This window comes from Athene noctua, chromosome 5, assembly GCF_965140245.1.
Source record: "Athene noctua chromosome 5, bAthNoc1.hap1.1, whole genome shotgun sequence".
In the NCBI taxonomy this organism is placed as follows: domain Eukaryota; kingdom Metazoa; phylum Chordata; class Aves; order Strigiformes; family Strigidae; genus Athene; species Athene noctua.
Genome location: NC_134041.1, coordinates 57,353,348 through 57,373,777, shown reverse-complemented (window position 1 = coordinate 57,373,777; position 20,430 = coordinate 57,353,348). Strand labels below are relative to the sequence as shown.

The 20,430-nt window shown below is 43.7% G+C and overlaps 1 protein-coding gene across 22 annotated transcripts in view; it reads right to left on the bottom strand.

The window, feature by feature from the left end:
• Nucleotides 1-19,904, bottom strand: part of TCF7L2 (transcription factor 7 like 2) — a 182,049-nt gene extending 162,145 nt beyond the window's left edge. For 21 of the 22 annotated variants that reach the window (XR_012633731.1, XR_012633732.1, XM_074907752.1 and 18 more), the window contains exons 1-3: nucleotides 18,131-19,904; nucleotides 17,717-17,783; nucleotides 17,398-17,522 (exon numbers count right to left, since the gene is read on the bottom strand). Coding sequence is in view for 20 of the 22 variants with exons in the window: in XM_074907752.1 (XP_074763853.1) it covers nucleotides 17,398-17,522; nucleotides 17,717-17,783; nucleotides 18,131-18,319 (381 nt within the window). In the remaining 2 variants the exon portion in view is untranslated. The remainder of the gene's footprint in view (nucleotides 1-17,397; nucleotides 17,523-17,716; nucleotides 17,784-18,130) is intronic. The other variant, XM_074907761.1, reaches the window with a different exon arrangement.
• Nucleotides 19,905-20,430: the final 526 nt, after the last annotated feature.

Sequence of the window (20,430 nt, the reverse complement as noted above, 5' to 3'; positions counted from 1 at the left end):
CAAGAAATATTACTAAGGCTCAGGCAGGATTTTCCCAGCAAGGACAACCCCACTGCACCATGAACCACAGTCCATCATGAGCACACAGAATACCTGGGGACAGAGCACGTGCAAGTATCCCACAGACAGTCGTACACGGGCATGTCATCACCAAGTTGTGTTACTCCACCAGCCAGCACCAAACCACAGTTTACCTGCCTCTGTGCACAAGTCTCAGAAGGGGCTCAACCACTACTTTTTACAGCTCCAGCTGTCAGTGGATCACACCTTGACAGTAACACTGCAGCTGAAGGAGGGCTGTGGAGGAGCACACCATGAATTCAGAAAAATCCCTGTGTAAGGGACTATCTCTGCTTACATAAGAAATGTCTCTGTCCTCCCACACAACCATCCGCCTTCACAACTGTGAGCCAGGAGAACAATGCCACCTGGTCACAGAGACGTGTCCACAGCTTTAGATCACTGAGCAATGCTGCAAGTCCTGTCTTTAAGGTGGTCTAACAGCAGGTGACTTAGAGGAAACCACATGGCACGTTCATACACAGGGTGACCCCTGAGCAGAGAACCTAACAGCAGTACTGTTCTCACATACAGACACACAGGCCCTCCCCTAGAAATGAACCTCCCAAATGACAAGAAAACAATCAGACACTTGGTTCTCAAACGTTGCCATGATCTCAAAGCTGCAGAAAAAAAACTTATATATACTCATATGTACATATTTAATATATATAGACACCCACATATATGTGTAAGTATATATTATAGGCATTAATATATTAATAGATATTATGCATTACATAGATTTTGGTGTTACATAGATTACAGATGCTGATGTCACATAGCTATTAATATGTTATTGTCTTTGCGTATGTAACAGGTATTAATAGTTTCCCTATCAATCTCTTCCAGATTTCTGCACCAAACCACTGGTTCATTAATCAGATCTATTTAATTATTTTCAAGACTTACAGCACAGTTTTGCAGTGCCACTTGTATTAAAATCTGCAAACATTTATTGAAGCTTTTAAAGAGACATTTATGTTAAAAATGAACCATTACCCTGAAAGGTAGCTAATTATATCTTCATAAATTTGTAGCTGTTAAGCCACCCAAAAACACTACACAAAAGTCATTTTCATTTTAGTTCAGATGTAGTTCCTCTCGCATTTTTAACTGCTCCAAGATTTTGGTACCTGTGATGACACTGATGGGCTCATTTGATTAAAACCAAGTATTTCTACCGCAACTCTTGGATGAACCGCTCTGTCAGGTTTTTCAAGCACAGCAGTTTAAAAGAAATCTGAAATCTGGGACTCAGTTTGGGTGGGTAATGCTCCTTCAAGTTGTAAAAGCATGCAAATAACACCAGATGCTAACTGCTCCTCTGGCTTCATCACCTATCACTTCTTGGCTTTTTTCAGCACAGTAGGATCATTCTTCACAGGGCCACATTCCCCTGATTTTGGCCCTGTGAATACAAGTTAGAATCAGCTAATATTGGACCTGGGTCTCTGTTGGGATCAGACAGAACAAGATGCCAGGCAATGTCCACCTCTTCTGTTCAAGTATTCCCAGTAAAGAAACTAGTTTTACTATCTTAGCAGCTATATATTTATTTAGCTACACAAAAGGGGGTTCCAGTGAACTTCAAGATGTTCTACCACATATAGCTGCTATCCAACAAACTAAACACAACATACTGTGGTGACTGTATGTAGCATGGAACAGGCTGAACAATACAAATTTCTAAGGCAGGTACATAATGCTACTAACACAGTAACGAAACAATAGAAATGGTTGAAAACAGCAGAAACTAATGGAATCTATATTGGTAAACACCATGAGGAAAAGCACACCAATACCAGTTTCATCTTCCATTAGTTCAGTGTATATACACTCAGTAAAAAAAAAAAAAAAAAAAAAAATCATTATCTTTTAAAAATTATTACCCAAGTGGATGGAGAAAGTTTTCATTCGTTTCAACAAAATTTGCACAACTGCAAAGGTAAAGAACCACCCATAACCTGTAACTTACATCACCTGCCAGAAATAAGACCACCTCAACAGTTTGTAATTCAGAGGTTAATCTACTTAAAGTTTTAGGACAAATCACTACTCATTATCTTAATGCAACTTTTGCAGTAGGTCACACTACCCACCAAAGAGAAAAATACCTATCTCCAGTAGACCAGACCATGACACCTCATTGAAAGACTATTTTTAACGACCTTCCAGACAGCCTCAAGTCAGTGAGAAATATTTCTTTCCATAACTTAAAATTAACCATTAATAAAGACTCTGTTTCTCCAGTACTAGCAAGGTTGCCTGACAAGTGTTTGGAAGATAACTAGTCCTCCTCTGAGCACGTATGCACCAACATAACTGTGCGCACACAGCCAAGACGTGGAACTACCAATTTCTCTCTTGATCAAACGGTTCCATACCTGAGCCTTCGGTCATGCTACTCAGCTGAGTTATTACTCACTGAAAAAGAACAGCAAGTAACTTCTGAACCATTTCACAGTCAACAGCCATTTTCTCCCCTCCTACATAAACTGAAATGTCAAATACCTATTTGTAGCAGTCAAGATTAATTATAACAGGCAAATCACCAAGAGGATAAACTGATCTGGATATTTATCTAGACACTAATAATTATTCCTACTTATTAATTTGTTGTACCCCAAGTGCACAGAGTGCTTAAGATAACAGAGAAAGTTTGATCCTTTTCTAGAGAAACTCCTCCCATAAGGAAAGAAACCAAAGTACGATGAAACTGCAAGACAAACCAATCTCAATTTACAACCACTTGTGACAACAGGGATGTGAATCTTGACTTTCCTTCTGCAGGAACCTCTTACCTCTTTACTGGAACTACCCCAAAGGAAGATGACCCATTGCTAGATATTTGTGCAGTTACACAAAACCGTAAATCTCTGTATCAACATAACAATACCAGGAGATGTCCTACAGACTCTAGGACTTCACCGTCCTGGTTTTTATTGATGTTGTTACCATCTTATGACAGTTATTCTGGTGCCATGAAACAGTAGATCACCTTTGGAGACTATACACACGTTCAGCTTCAGAGAAAAGAAATCTTGAGAGTCAAATAGCCCAACTCCCTTGATTTTGCTCCTACAAAACAGAGCGCACCCACATGAATGTACACCTAATGCAACTTACTGGTTGTATCAGGGTGCAACTGGGGCTGGTAACTGCTGGCACCACAAACCAGCACAGTGTCCCAGCACCTCAGTTCCATGCAAACATTCAGGTTTAGCTGTGATCACTCGGAAGGCAATCAGTGTGCAAGATCATTACCAACCAGCTTTGTGCAGCTCTACCTTGAAAAGTGACTCCATGGAAGTGGTATGAGGGTGAGGTAGGGAGGAAAGAGGAGTGTAGTGTTTATTTCCTTTTAACTTTCCATTTCATACGTGTTCAGTGCCATGTCTGAACATGTTCTGACATTTCTTCCCCTCCCCACTTACCCTTCTTCTAAATGCTTGTCCTACAAATTATAGCTGGGATCTGAAAATGAAGCTGTATTCTTTCTTTCTCTTTCTTATGCACACAGAGTAATAAAGAGACTTTGCAATCCAAATTCTGCACTTGTGTACACCTGCGTTAACCCCATTGTCCTCAAATTATTCCCTTAACAATGACTGTGGGTTTGTACAGGTGTTGAACAAGCCTCGTAATTGGAATTTAACAAACAATTCCAACAGTGGGAGGGGGGCGGAAAAAAAAGAGTGAGAATTAAGCTCACTCTTTGTGGCATTAGCTAACATGTTCAAGGAGCAGGAAAAACAAAAACAAATTTAAAAGGTATTTAGGCATGTGCAGATGCTGATAGGCAACTCACGAGATTTCAAAAAAATGCCTACCAAGATCCACAAACCCGAGCAATAGCAGAGAGTGTAAATGAAAAACTTGTGCTTCTCATTTGCACCATCTTTCCAGTACTCTCTTTAGCCTCCTTCCTGCTTCACTGAGTATTTTGTTTCCAAAATAAACTTTGTAAGCTCCCCCTTGGGATCATAAATTTAGGCCACAATCCTACAAGCCCAAATGCATGGACCCAGCTGGGTTGAGGACAGTTCTTCGGAGGGTTGACATGGAGGCGAGCCCAGCGCATGTACAGGCTTTGGGCTGCATTTGCACCACCAGCTCCTGGGAAGGGAAGCACCTCCAAACCACCTACCACCGCATTAAGAAACAACCCCAACAGGAGGCAGAAAAGCAAGACGGGGCCAGGCAGAACAGTAGGCTTGAGGAAATGCCACGCAATGAGGACGTTAGCTGCTCTGTGTCGCCACCTCAACTAAACTCATCAGCTGCTTTTCTAAGCTGAGCTAGATTTTACATAGCTGTAAAACCAAATAAAAGCCTTCTGCTGCTGTCATGAGCTCCTGCCTGTGACCATGACCTAAAACCAGCTTCCTCCAGCCCTCTTTCTCCATTTATCAAGACATGGCTGGGACATCAACTGTAGACGTATTCCGGCTTTGCTGCGATGGATAACTTGGTCATAACAGTCTAACAGTCAAGGTTACCTGGCTGGGAAATGAAAAAGATCAGTGACTTTATAGAGCCAGCAATTACTTCTTAGTGATGGAGAATTACTACAGAACACTCATTACTGAAGAGATGTCAGTTACTGACAAATTACCAAACTGAGAAATTAATTGCCAGCTGAGAAAATAATGCACAAGGGATATGACAGAGAAAGCCACGTTCAACAGAAGTCCATAATTCGCAACAAGTACATTCTCATCAACAATTAGTCCTGGTACAATTAGTACCATACTGGGTACTCTTTCAGGATGGCAGACATCACAACTGGTCTCTAAACCATCAATGGTTGAGACAAAATAGCATCATTTAAAAATGAAGACATTGTTCAACCTGACCATGACATTGTCCAACACACAGACCCAACTCTGTGTTCCAACACTGCATAAGCAATTCAGCAGTACTGCCAGGAAACTGTCATCTCCTAACTCCTCCTTGTGCCTCCAAGACAACTTCTATGTGTTCAAAACACCCTCTCATATTCACACACCATGCTCACAGACAAGGTGAGTGAACTTGGGGAACGTGTGCTGCAAAAAAACTCATACAGAAGTGTGCTTTGCTGAACATCAACAGGCATTTTTGCAATGCAAACTCCAAGACAAGCAATTTTTCCACAGACTTTTCATGCTAGCAGCTGACCCTGCGAGAAAAATAAATTTGCTTTTTGCAAAAATATAAAAAGATCTAGCCAAATTCTTCATCATCATCCAGTGGAAAATAACTGAGGGGGGTGGAGGTGGAGAAAAAAATCTGCATACAAAAAACCTACACATGACCTCTGATTTACAACTTTCACAGTCATGAGTATTTATAAGCTTTAACAGTGTCTCTGTAATCAGCAGCAAGACCTTCCTTTTTCCTCTGGTCTGTATCTTAGGAACCCAGTGCAGATACTGGCTGATCCCAGGTCTCCAGGACAGAAGGGAGGATGAATTACACTTACCACACTCACAGGGTCCCAACACAACACCTAACCAGCCATGCCCATGCCACAGGCTTTGAAGGCACCGTTGATACAAAGAAAGACAAGGCAGAGCAAGACATCAGCTTAAAGGGCTCCTCCCTCTCTCTCTCTCTCTCTCTCTGCATTCAGATGTGGTGCTGAACGAAGGGCAGAAACGTTAACACTGACTAAATGATTAAGTAAATTAACCAAGGTTGCTACCTCCAAGCCTTTACAAAGAAGAGATCCTACATTATTTCAGGGAGAACAAATAAAAGGCAATCACAAAGCCTGAACAGCTAAGTAAATGGACATCAAAATGACTGCACCCAGGATGATTACTGAAGAAAACAAAGGACCTTAATATTTTCTTTTCTTTAAAAGTAAAGGTGCACAGGAGATTTAGCAGTCACATTTTCTTCCTTTGGCCAGAACACCCACACTGCTCATTCGCTCATTCACTCCCATTTTTCTCTGTGTAGCATCTGACCAAATGGAGCCCAGATCAAGCCTCCAGACACTCCTGTATCACACACAGCAACAACTCTGATTTTACAGTTTTATTTGGCTGGTTCACAAGACTCAGTCTCATGTAATCCATGGGCCTGATCCTTCTCCTAATAAGAGTAATGGCAAAAGTCCAGCTGATTCAGTAGTTCTGGACAGACTTGTGTGGCAAGAGGATAAACTTTAAGGGTCCAAGCCTTATTCATTCACTTTTCTTGCTTCCACAAGTAATCCTATTAAACATAATGGGACTGCTTCTAGGAGTCAAAGATGCAGGATCAAATAAGAGGAGAAACTGACTGAGAAATATTTGGGGTTCCCCCTCCAGCAGAGCACAAGCACATTCCCCAAAGCATCCTCTTATTTCTTCATATCGAATTGGAGCACCAATAAAAAGTAAATAAAAGCAAAATGCCTGAAAATGTCATTCAAGGCAGGAAGAAGAAACCTAAGTCCTCCTTTTAAAACAAGGACAATCAAATGATGAGTAGCTGAAAATGTGGCCACACACACGCACTCCTTCATATACACATACATACACAGAGGCAGTTCATCAGAAGTGAATCAGAGAGAGAAAGATGAATTTGAACCCTTTATCCCCTGTCCTTTATAAAGGCTGCCACTCAGTAAACGGAGATTGCTCTAATTACTGTGACAATTCTGCACCCCGTTCAAACAACTTTTGTGTTCCGGACAGGTTTCTCCGCGAGTTTGAAATTCTTGGCCTGAGAACCACTCTTGTCTAAAAGAGGTTTCTCGTTGCAAGCGCAGAATGCAACACTAACAAGTTGTCCCTCTTTTCAGCTCCTTTCATTCTCCTCTTTTCCAATTGCCTGATTCAGGGCTTAATGGAAACTTGTCAAGGCTTTTCTTCCCACAAACCCTGTAGAGCCCCAAGGCAATCTGTGCACAGAGTAACCACAGGAATCTCATATTGTCAATTAAAATTGAATAGACACCTGATAACCAAGTATACGCTCACAAATAATATACATCGCATGCATGTACACAGATGTGCCCATGTAACCAGTCCGATACCCACGTTCAGGCACAACCAGCAGCACAGCGACGTGCCAGCTCCCATTTACAACCACCCAGCTACACCCAGGTTCTAGCTTTCACTTTTTAATTTCATATTTATTAAATTTAATTTCATATTTATGAAATTAAAACCAAAGTACTTTTAAGTACTGTAGTTGAGCAACAGATTTCAATGGAAAATAAACTAACTACATATATCAGGCATTTGGCCTTTAATAACCCTGGGGATTGTAAAGATATTTAGCTGCTATCCAGATAAAATAAGCTCTGTAGATATTCTTTACGCAGCTGTTTTGTGACCGGTACAGTAGTTATGTTTGTGGCTAGCACCTGTAAAGTACTTTTTTTTTTTTTTTTTTTTTAATAATAATTGACACAGACACATTTTAAGCTACATTTCATGGTGTAGTTGAGAATTAAGAAAAAGTCCACTGGGGAATGTAACAGGGATGGAAGTAAAATGATACATTTGGTTAATAACAATACAAATCTCAAAAACTTGACTTCCAGACAGGCAACTATAATCTGTTAACTCCTTTCAAAGGGAGAAAGCCTTCTTTCCAATGTCCCAGAGAAAACAAAGATAGAAACATGCTGATTGCCATCTTATTCTTCTGATGTGTTCACTGAAGGTCATACCTTCCCCTGGATTCTTTAATACTGGCAAGCATTTATAATAGCGTAATTTCAACGGCAGTCTGTTCAGCCCGGGCATAGATCAATGCAGCATCTATATGCCATCTTCCAGACCTTGCCTATGTCAGAGTAGTGGCCCTGGTTTTATCAATCTCTTAAATCTAATTAAACCAATGCAAACCTCTTACTGTGTATGCTCCCAAACCAGTTCACTGGTTTAACCAAGTTAAAATTATTCAGGCTAGGGTTTAAAGCAGTTCCAAGAAAACCTTTATTAAATATTTGCATCAGTTTAAAACCTAAATCAATGTAGTACTGGCTTGTCTCTAGAATAGAAAAGACTGTAGCCTCAAACTTTTACAGATCATTATTTAAGGAGTCGTTGACTCCAGTGGGAGTTTGGATGTGCTCAGAGAGGTATGCCCCCACCTTTTCTTGCTCTATTTTTCCCTTTCTTAAAATAGGACTATTTGTTTCTATTGTATTAACATCCAAGAATCTCTCATATTCCCCAGGAAGTCCCTTTGCGGTATTTTCAGCTTGGCATTTTCTAACTATTACTTCCCACATCCTCCTTTGGATTTTTTTGGTGTTTCAGCTGCACCACCATCACTAGTGTATTAAAAAGCAAAGACTGATTTTGTTGCATACAGCATCTTTCACACCACAGATAGTCTGGAGAGCCTTACAAAACTGTGAGATAGATACTGGTCGAGTACAACTATATATATATACTTGGTAGCCATCAGGTGTGCAATTGTACTTCCTGTGGAGCCTAGAGCATTAAAACCTGTTCTGCAAGAGGAGAAAACAGTTAGGCAGGACTAACTGTATCAGTAGGACTAACATAGTGGTTATGGGACATTTAATGCTGCAGAAAGTCCCTCCTGAATTCAGCCTCACTTCCTGGACAAATACCTGCAGGAAGTTTCGTACCCAAAACATTGGACCCCAAAAAGAATCTGCCCTCCCATCTTCTCCCTCCTTGCACCTTCTTCAGCAAGCAGCAAAAGCATTTCACACAATGCAAATGCATTCTCCGCTCACCAAAGCCTGCTTGTCTCCTATAATTTCTATGACTTTCCTGTCATCATTTCTTCTTTGCTGAAACCAGCAGCATGAGTCAGAGAATAATCATTAACTTTTACAACTTCCATACAAATCCACCTACTCGTATTAGAAAAGCAGTATTGACATGCAACACAGCCTTGGACCAAATCCTGATCCTGCCAGGATTCTCTGCGTTTCTGTGGGAAAGCCAGATCCTGCAGAAGCAGGAGCTCCTTTAAGTAGTGTTGGAAGCATAACTTTTTTTTTTTTTCCAAGAGCGAATGGACGCCACAGAAGAAGCAATATATCAATATGACATTTAGTCGAGCTTGGCTTTTTCAATACCTTTATCCACTTTTGAAGAAGTTGGCCATTGGTTCAAGACACACAGGGCCCAATCCAAAGCCCTCTGTTATTAATAGAAGCCTTTTTTCCACTGACTTCAATGGATCTTGGACCAAGCCCAAGGAAGACAAGATTTCACAGCAGTAAGAGTGACACACATTCTCCACATTCAGAAAAAACCAATGCGCCGCATTTACGATGTCAATCTGTATAACGTAGTTTTGTTTGTGTTTTGCTCTTTTTTAAATAGGCTCTAGGCTGTCGGATTAATGCAACCGAGAAGCCTCTCTGAAGTTGGAAGGAATAACAGGCAGATACAAAATGCCATAGTGAGATACATAATATTCCCAGTATTTCCCCCAACTAGAATATAAAGGCATCCTCTACCACAATATTGCTTATAAGTTGCTGTAGCCACACTTTAAAGTGTCCCATCATTATAAACTCCTCTAGTAACAGCTACAACATTACCCATGATGAATTAATTTGTATTAATATGGCTATCACACGAATTTCCATATGCAATCCATTGTTCTGGAGCATTATTAAAAACCTCACCAAGTGAAGTAACATAGTACTCCTATATTTAGTTTAAAGAAATATAAAATAAATACATTAAAACAAAATTGTTAATATCTTTAGTACATCATAATTGGCACAGCAAGCAGAAACCCAGTTATCTTCTCAGTACGTATTTATAGCATCACCCTTCCCCATTCATTCCGCATTTTCTTAGAGAATCTGCTGTACCCTACATCTGCAATTCATTGACTTTACAATTTACCACATGTTGAGATGGAGAGGTCTCAGCTCCATTTGAATCACTGCACAAATATGCAAGTGATTTATCGTTTTAAAACTGAAGACTGCAGAAGAACGACTCCACTTTTCCTGAACATTACTCCTTCTGGCAGACCATGAACAATTACAGCGCGTACTAATTAAGCTCTGTAAATGTGCTGTGCCCTGCTAATGCCTACCAGGCCTCAAATTTAGTTGCATGAAGCCAAACTTCAGCCAGCGACTTAACTCATTCAGCACTGCCCGGTTGCCTGAGCGTGACCCCACAAAGAATAAGGGTCGAGGGTTTAGCCAACCTAAAACAAAGGCGCGAGACTGAACAGATTTTGCCAGAAAGAATCAGAGGGGGGAGATGCTGGAGGGGGTGGGAAGCTCTTGGGAACTGGAGGAACATCCTTGTTGATAACCTGTTAAAAAGGTACAATACCACACCAGCTTTGCAGCGAAGTGCTGGGGGATTCGGATTTGTCCCCGGGGGCTAATAAGTCATGGCGTTCCATTGATTAGGGAAATGCATAAAACCTTCAACAAAACTGTACCGCTATTTGTGGAAGGGCCAAATTGACAGCCCCCTCATTTTTTTTTTTTTTTTAAGTCGGGTTTTACATGGCTCGTAGAAGAAAAACATATGGGCGAAGGAGCACAGCTTTCCACCACACACATAACCCTGCCTTTTTCTTAAATTAGCCTCCAAGCATAACAGTAACCTACAGGGAACCCAAAATCAACTGCTGGAGAAATTAAAGCTAAAAGTAATACCTAGGCATATTTGAGTAATCGCATTATCTTGTTAAAACACACACACACCCCCAGCACAGACAAGACAGCAGTACTTCAAATCTGACTGTCCACTCTAGGAAAGTGTGTTTAATGTGGAGTGAGCTGAGAATAACGAGCTTTGCTGAGTGAAGCAGTGTACCTCCTCAGGCCCCAGACTTTGCTGACACTTAAGAGTCAATCCCCAGATCCCAAGCTTCCCCTCCAACCATCCGTTCAAATACTGGCCTTTTTTTCCACCCCCCAAGTTTCTATGATTTCTCCTCATGCTCTAACATCCCTCCTTTGTCCTCCAATTACTCTCCAGCAGCCTCCCTTCCCGTCGTGCCTTCCCCCAGTTACCCCCTCCCAAAACACCATCATCAGCACATCCCCCCTGCTCCCCTCGCCCCTCCGCGCTGACCTAGACGCCCATCCCAGACTGTCCCTTCCAGCAGGATGCAGGGCTTCTCCCCTAAAAGCCGCCTCTAACCTCAACACCTCAACTCATTCAGCATGTTTTCCCTTAACATGGGCTTCTGCTGCTTTTTAAAAGGCCCTGTTTTATACGCACAAAACAGTCTAATATATGTATTTCCAAGCATCCACCTTTTGCATAAAACCTAATGCAATTTTCTTTTTTTTCCTCCCCTGGCTCAGTGGTACGTGAGAAAATGAAAGGACGTTTCCAGGTGTCATCTGTCTTTAAATGTTTGCTTGTGGCGGTATCTAGGAAATACTGCACAATACTGCTGAGACCTCTGTAAAGGACACGAGCTGCTCTCAACTTCTTCCCTCCTTCAGCCTGGCTGCGTCACCCACAGCCCAGCCTTTACAGCACTGCAAGCGTTAATTATAAACTTCGGAGCCTACATAAAAAAAGCACAAACATAAACCAGCAGTTGGGAGGAGGAGCAGAAATATTCTTCGCTTTTGGGTGGGGAGAGAGAAGATTTTCATATCTCCCCCCCACACCCCCAGCACCACACTCCATCTCTCATTGCTTATAATTAGTGAAAGAAATTTGACCCACTGCCAGTGTCTGTGGACCTTGGATATTATAAGGCCAGCGTGGCGTCAAATATCTTAACATTCATAAGTGTTATAGGCTGTAAATAAACCCCGTGGATTTATGACCCTGCGGTGCTTGCCAGCAAACGACTGTGGCACATTTCTTTCAGCAGACCTGTCGAGGTGCAAGTTTGCCTTTGGTTGTAAAATTAACCATTTCCTTCACAAATGTGCCCAATTAGAAGTCAAAGTTTTAAGGCTTACTTACATATTTGCCAGGACACAGTACTGAGGAGACGCCCAGGGAACAGAGCTTTAAACTTCCCCCCAAACCTCACAAACCCCCCCAAAGCAAAACTTCTCACAACAGCCCCAGTGTGGGAGCAAAGTGTCTTATTTCACAAAAAAACCCTGGAAGAAAAAAAAAAGAAAAAAAGACAATCCAACCGCTTTTATATTTGTATGTGCCTATCGCCAGCCCTCATTTTTGGCTGCTCTGAGGCTGGGGGGAGCAGGAGTCTCCCCCCGGGCTGTGCCTGGAGAAGGATCTCCTCCCTTCCCCCAGGATAATGTCATCTGCTTCCTGTGTAGGAGAGCATTTGCTAAATCCAGGTTGTCTCATGCTTAACTGCCAATAATCCAACTTCCACATAACTCCCAGACAGCTGGGAAAAGGTCCTCAGAGTTTTTAGTCATGGTACAGAAACACACGTCCACACAAAAAATCTGCAGCTGTCCTTTTTCTCTACACCACATTTTTTATCTGATTTTGGGGCCCAGTCATGAAAGTCTTGAAAAATTTAAAACATTTCTACCTACATTCTGGTTTACAAGCTCCAATGAAAGCTGCAACATACTCCTTCCCCCCCCCCCCCTCCATCTTCAGCTGACAAATCAGCAGATATTTGCTTGAACAAAAAACGCAGAGGAAGGAGGGGAAAAAACCCACACCACTCAACATCATCAGTCCATGTATGAATGCATTCAAAAAACCTGGAAAGGCATCTACTGTATTTTTTTTTTCAGTACAGATCAGCCACTGGTGCACCTATTAAAATTGTTCGATTTCCAAAGCAAATATTATTTTTAATGAAGTGCAGTCCTGCAATTATCCTGTACACTCAAGTAACAGTACAGCATTATATTGTTTTGCAAGGTCCCAGAAACATGAAACTTTTCTCTAACTAATTTTCATAGCCCCCTAAAGAGAAGCTGATTGACTAAGCAATGCAGCATTTGCTCCAGAATGAAATCTTATCAGGAAAAAAAAAAAAAAAAAAAAAAAAAAAAAGGAGAATTAAAAATAAATCACCGAAAATAAGTTAACAAACAAACAAGGTCTGTTTGCCATTGTATACCAGCTATGCTAATACTATGCAGAGTGATTCAGCAATCTACCTAATTAAGCATGAGGAAAGTTTCTTTATGGAGGTTCCATTTGATTTACGCCACAGGACCATCAGTTCTTATTTAATAGCTTGTTTTTACACAAGTCCAGAAACTTTATTAAAAGCATGTCCATTCAATTTAAAAAAAAAAAAAAGTAAATAATTCACTTGCCATTGAATAGCTATGTATCATAAAGTACCAAAGTGCTGACATATTAAGTTGTATCTACATTATTAAACTAGTTGGTGGACGTTAATACTATAATCCATACTGCAGACACTAAACCTCAACCATAAAGATTAGTAAAGAATTAATATTGTCACATCGAGACTGAAACCCTAACACACCAGCCATAAATATTTCTGAAGGAGATGAAAAACAATTAGCATAAATACCAAAGAAGGGCAAGAACACCTGTTCTTTTTCAGTGCGATAAGCATTTTATTGTTCTCTATTTAAAATGTAATGACCTGTGTAATTACAGTAATATTACATTGTATTGCAAGGGCTTGGAATGTCACACTTTGAAAAGTGTTGTCAAAACAATTGGAGGGAGGAAAAAAAAAAGGACCACCATTAACCCTTCACACCCCAGGGTCTATAGCTTTTGTATTAGGAAGGATTATGTTGTTTGATTCAGCAGATAAAGGAAAACATCAATTTTTCAAGTCAATTAAAGAAAAAAGTTTCTTCCTGAACGTAAAATCTAGGCAAGGGGGCTGCTCTCCACCACGACTATTCCCAACTCCCAAACTTCAGGACCAAATGCAAGCTTGCTCCTACAGTCTCACTCAGCAAGCAACAATTTAGAGGAAAGGAAGATGCAACAGCACTAGTAAAACAAGAGTGTCTGCCCGCAGGGTTTTCTCAAATCACAACGCATCTATTTGCTCACAAAAAGTATTAACCAAGCTCTAAATTTAGGGTAAAAATGAAATACCCACTTCATCATTTTCGAAGTCAGAAAGGAAAACATTCTCCTTTATTATCCCTAACAGGCAGCTAGCTACCCCAGTCCCTCTGCAAGCATAGGTATGAACTGGCACTCCCAGATGCATTACTTCATTACTATTTGACTAGACCTCTGCTTAATACACATCTATTCTTAAAAGCAATCCACAATATTCTATCAAAAGCAAGATTAACATGCAAAAAATCTTTTGACTTTTAAAAATAAAATTATTCCTATCAAGCTTCATAAAGGGTTTGCAGTATTTAAAGCATTGTTCTTGAGATAATATATTATTCATCATAAGCAGATTTTATGCTACTTCATAATTTTTCACATTCCTGAAGCAGTAAAGCAAAAATTTCTGCCCACGAGTTTGCTCTTGAACAGACAATTACAGGTACATTTACAAAACACAATAATCCCGCTACACCCCCAAATAAAACAAAAAGAAAAAAGAATCCAGGGGAAAACAAACAAACAAAAAAACCACACCCACAGACCTTTAAGATTCTACAACAGCAGCAAAAGGAAAGGAAAAGCAATTTTGCTATGTATCTGCATCACCTCTTTACCTTGCATGCTCTAAAACTCAACAAACACGCTTCAGGAAAAACTACATAAATAAAAATAAAATTCATAATTATGCAGAATCATCTATACCTTTTCAACCTGTATTTAAAAAAAAAAGAAAAAAAACAAACAGGAGAGAGAAAGATCTAGTTCGTCTGGAACTGAAAGCTGGTACAGCAGAGAACTAGAATCCACCTAAAAACAGTGTGTGACAGACAACAGCTATCCCGCTGAATCTTTATAATATTCTGCTCTCAGGCCTAAATAAACAACTTTAATTTTTCTTGGCTATAATTAAGTGGCAGGCAAACAAACAAGCATACGGAATGTGAAAGAATAAGGTTAAGAAGATAGGAGAAGGTTGCTGAAGCCTGCATGTGGAAATAAGAAAACTGCCTATTGAGTGTGGAAATACCCTTTCAGAATCCATCTGATAACACAAGCAGGCCACCTGCTATACCAACAATAAAACAACCTGTAATCTTTTGTACAGTACCTTTAATTCACACAAACCCAGCATTCCTATGGAGGCCTTTTTTAACTGTGGGGGAGCAAGGGGAGGAAGAATACTTCCAGGAAGGCTAACTGCTGAAGGATCCTATCTTTTTCACATGCTAAGGGAAAAAGGATCTGTAATAAAGGTAATGAGGAAAAATACAGAACCGTAGCTGTTGTAAGAAAAATGCTTAAAGAAAAAAGCTGTGGAGGTGTGCTTCCCATTAGCCTATACTTGGAACAGTGGAATGCATTTAAGGTAAAAAAGAAGGAGGGAAAAAAAAAAAAAAAAAGGAATACAAAGCTTCACAATTTGTAACAAAGTGATTTGTAACAAAGATTGTTTTGCCATCTGGATCCCGGTGCTTACAGAATTTGGAATCTATCACCATCATCCATATACATGTGGGTGACCATATTCAAAAGGAAAAATATAATGCATTCAGCCCCTGAATTCTCCTCCCAATCATTACAATTGCAAACTGCAGTTACCCCTATGCTACTGTCCCAGAAATCACCTCCTTGCAAGAAGAGTCTTACAAGCTACCAAAATAAAACCCTACCACAGCCCTAAATATATGCAACGTCAGAAAACCTTCCTTAGTATCCCCCTGTCACTCTGCATTTACTAATCTGTGTCTACTGACGCTTTACTAAGTGAAAACAAGACTGACCCGATGTTTAATATTTTAATGCTTTAAAACACTTGTAGATCTGATACACTGAAGTTGTCCAAGCCCTCAGTCATTAGTACGGCTTCAACATCTACCAAACAGTAGATCTATTATTGTAAATCGCTATCTCGTGTTACCACAAGGAAAAAAAAAAAAAAGTGTATAAACACACATGGTAACGGTGGGGACGCTTCAGACGTAGAAACACTCAGAAAAAACAAAACAGCAACGCTAAACCCATCGGTAGGAATACACAGTATTTTGTAGTCCCAGTGGATTTTGTTGTTTTAGCTAAAAATGATTAAAAACTCTTAAAAAAAAAAAAGAAAAGGTGACACTTGAGAAACCTGATGTCAGAGCAGAGCACACCGTGGGTGACACTACGAGTGGAAAACCAGCTGGGACTACAAACCAACCGGTAGACCCCAAAGTTTCCTGGGATCCCGGGATCTGGGCTAAAACTTGCCCTACCTCCAGGCACAGGCGTGCAGACAAGCACACCCCTGGCGCTGAACCCGGGGTTAAGAAAAAAAAAACAAAAAACCAACCACCAGCAAAAAAACCCAACAACAAAAAACCGGACGCTTTCAGCAAATTGTTTTTCTGCCAGCATACTTCCAGGAGGAATTTTGCTCGACTTGTCTGGTTATTTTTTGCTGTTGTTCGAGCTGAGGGAGGCGATTTCTGCTGCCGGACTCAGCCCTCGGCTTTGCTCGGCCCCTCGGGTCCTTCCCCCCCGGCACCGCAAGGCACACACCAAGACCGAGCCGCTCCGGGGCCGCTTCCCGCGGCGCGGCCCCGGGGGGACGGGGGGGTCGCCGCCCCGGGCAGGGGTGCCGCGTCCCAGCCCCCGAGCGCCGCCGGGCCCGGCCGCGCTCCCGGGCAGGCGGGAGCTGGGCGCGGACTGGCCGCGGGGCCGCCAGCGCTGAGACCGGGCACAACTCGCGGCGCCCACGGCCGGGAGGGGAGGTTGCCCCGCGCGGGGCACAGTGACATCGCCGCTCCCGCAGGGCGGGGCGGGCGAGGGCAGGAGAGGGTTAAGGGGGAGGAAAGGGGAGGGGGAGCCGGAGCCGGCCCAGCCGCCACGGAGGAGGGCGAGAGGCGACGGATCACCATGGAAAACGAGGAGTTTGGAGGGAGCGGATCCCAGACTCGGCCGCGAGAAAATACACACACCCCCCCCACCGAAGGGGAGAGGGCAGTGAAAGGGGGAGGGGGGGAACAACTCCTTGGTTGTTTGTTGTTTGGGGTTTTTTTTTAATTATTTTCCATTTGATTTGAGGCCGGATTAGGTGTTTGGATTTGTGCTTTTTTTTTTTTCTCCCCACCCCACCCCCCCCCCCCCGCAGGGGAGGTTACGAGGGCTCCAGAAAACTGCCCACAAAACTGAAAGTAAAAAAAAAAAAAAAAAAAAAAAAAAAAAAGTAGTAAGGGAAGAGAGCGAGGAAAAAAAAAAAAAAAAAAAAAAAAATATGGCGAAGTGTAAACAAACCCCCTCCCGCCGCGGCCCGCGGAGTTTGGAAAGTTTGCGGCGCGGGGGAGGGGGCGGCGGGCCGGGCCGGAGCGGGGCAACGGGGAGCGCGGCGGCGGCGGGAGCTGGGGGAGGGGGAGAGGAAAGGAGGGGGGGCAAAAAAGGCACTTACCGTTCTCGCCGTCGGAGAGAGCGATCCATTGGGCAGATACGGGCTGCTGAGGTCGGGGATCATTATAAAGGGATAACCCGGGTATGGTGGGCCCTTAAACAACCCTCCATCTTGCCTCTTCGCAGCTAACATGGCGGGGGAGACATGAGCGGGAGCGGGGAAGGAAGGGGGCAACAGGGGGAAGAGAAGGGGAGGGGTGGGGGGGAAGGAAAACTTTTTTTAGAAAGTGTCCCAAAAAGAGGAGCCGGGCGCCCGGCGGAGGGGCGGCGGCGGTGCGGGGCGGGCGGGCGGCGGTGCCGGCCGGGCCCGCCGTACTCACCTTCCTCTAAACTTTCCCGGGATTTATCTCTGAAAGTTTCGGACCGAGGCGGGGGCCGCCGCTCCGCCTGGGAGCGAGCCGGGGGTCGGCGTGGGGCAGTTGGGGAGGGGGGTGGTGGGGTGGTTGGGGTGGGATGGGTTGGTTTTTTGGGGGGGGGGGGCGAGAGAAGGGAGGAGGGGAGGAATAAAAGGCGAAGAAGGGAAAGGTGCGGGGAGGAGGTGGAAGGAGAAACAAACAGAACAAAACAAGAAGGCATCGTTACAAGTTGGTGCCGCGGAGGAAAGTTGGGCGCCGGCGGGAGCGGGACCCGGCGCGGCGCCCCCGGCCCCGGCCCCGGCCGCGGCCCCGGCCAGGCAGCGCGGCCCCCGCCCGCCCGCCGCCCCGAAACGGCCCCGCGGGGGGCTTCCCCCGTACCTCCGAGTCTGAGGAGCTGTTTTGATTCGTTTCTGATTCATTGACGAGAGACGACTTGACATCAGCTAAATCCCTCTCCGCCGAGGAGTTCTCGGAGATCTTCTCCTCCTGCTCCCCTTCGTCTTTGAAAGAGATCAGTTCATCGTTGGCGCCCAGGTCGTCCCCTCCACCGCCGTTCAGCTGCGGCATTTTCCTCCTGGCTCACCCCACCAGCAGCAATTTTGCAAAAAGGGGAAGGGGGGAAAAAAAAGAAGAAAAAAAAAAAGAGGGGAATGGGGGGGAAAAAAGGAAAAAAGAAGAGGGGAGGGGGGGGAAAGTTTGCACCAAAAAAAAGAAGAGTCCAAGGTGAAAGTTTCTTTTTTTTCCCCTTCTCTTTCCTCCTGGGGAGGGGAAAAGAGGGAGGAGGAGGGGAGGGAAATGTCTCCTCTTTGCTCCTTTGCACCAGTGACTTTAGGCTTCTTCCTTTCCTTCTTCGGGATTTTCTCTTTCTTTCTTCCAGGGAGCTGGTCGGCGTGCACTGCGCGCACACGCACTCACACCCGCGCACGCACTCACGAAAAAATTAATAATAATAAAAAATATATAGACGGGGGGAGGGGGGGGGCGTAGGGGGAAAAAAAAAAAATAATGCAACAAACAAACCCAAGAAGTCAGCTGTAACGGGGGGGCAGCCGCCGCGGATATTGGGAGCCTGTGCCGCTCGGGTTTGAGTGAGTTGAAGTTGGACTGAGAGCTTTTCAGTTCAAAGGCGGCGCTGATTGACAGATAGAAAAAGGGGGATCGAAATCCGGAGGAACGGAGAAGTCTGGGATCCGGGATTATTGACAGGGAGCGAGAAACACACCAGGCACTTAATGAGATGCAGGAGGGGGCGGGGGCTCCCCGGTGACGTCTGCATAAATAAACAGGTCTGGGGCGCGGGAGGGGGAGGAGGAGGAGGAGGAGGGTGGGGGAAGTAGGAAACTAACAATGATCCTTTTTGGCATGGGAGCGGGAGGGGAGGGGAGCAGCCTGCGGGGGCGCGGGGGGGCCGCCGGCGGGGGGAGGGCGGGCGGCAAAAAAATGCAAAAAAAATTCAAATTAAAAAAAAAAATCGTGCTGTAGCCCGGAGCTGGAGGGCGGGGGGAGTGAGGGGAAAAGCACCCAAACGAGTGCCCCTATCTCCGCTCTTCGGAAAGCACTAACTTTTACGTACTGAGCATTAATAAACATATCTCCATGCAGTCCGGATTCTCCTGAAGGATGTGTGCCCTTATTATTTGTGTACATGTGACTACAGGGTGGTGGGTTTGGTTTTTTTCTTTTAAACCATTAATATTTTTCCTGCCACTCGTTGGAGGTAAGAAACTCCAATCACAATAAACACTATAATATAGTAAAAGCCTTTTTTTTTTTTTTTTTAAGCAGCACTTGCTCCTTATATTTATTATGGTTATAACACGCAGGATGAAAATGTGCGAGATCACTCGCTGAAGATCAGATATTTCCAAATTATCTTATAGAAAGGCATAATATTTTTTGGTCCTTGATGTAAAAAAAAAAAAAAAAAAAAAGAGGAAGAGGAATGTGACTGCTAAGAAGTTAATTAGCATGGCAGGACGGAGAATCAAGGACTCCCAGACTTCAGAAGTGAAAAGTTGCGGTGGCGTAAACATCACGCTGGGGGAAATCAAAGCGAAAGCGGGCTGGTCCCCGCGGCGGGGGGAGCCGAGGGGCCCGTCCCGGGCGGCCCCGGCCGCGGGGTCCCCGCGGGCAGCGGAGCCGCCAGCCCGGGCGAGGGCCGCTCCGCTCCGGGGCTTGAGACAACGTTTTTGTCAAGTCACTAGCCAGGGCTCTGCCTGCGCAGCAACAAAATGGGGAGCAGAATAATGCAGATGCAAGAAATGGCATCTGTTACCCGAATATAATGTGGTGAGGGGAAGGGGAAAACAAATTGATCTTCCAGCAGTGACAAATTGTAACAATGGACGAGTCAATTGGAAACTTTAACATGGGCAAGGAACAAAAGGAGGGGAGCGAGGGGGGGGGAAGGGGGGGGGGGGAGACTGTAATTTCAGTGGGAATTAGTAAATTGCCTAATGGAAATGGTGTTTGAAAGCAAGGGACAGGCTGTACTAAATAATCCAAACATTCCTCCAGAAATCTAACCTGCTGCTCATGCTAAGGGCCATTCAGCACATAGGGTTTCCAAAACAAAGCCAATTTGTCATGCAATATTTAGAGAGTTTGGGGGTTTCAGCTAAACTGTCTTCTATAAAAAGAATAATAAAAATAATAATACAGAGATCGACAAGGCTAAC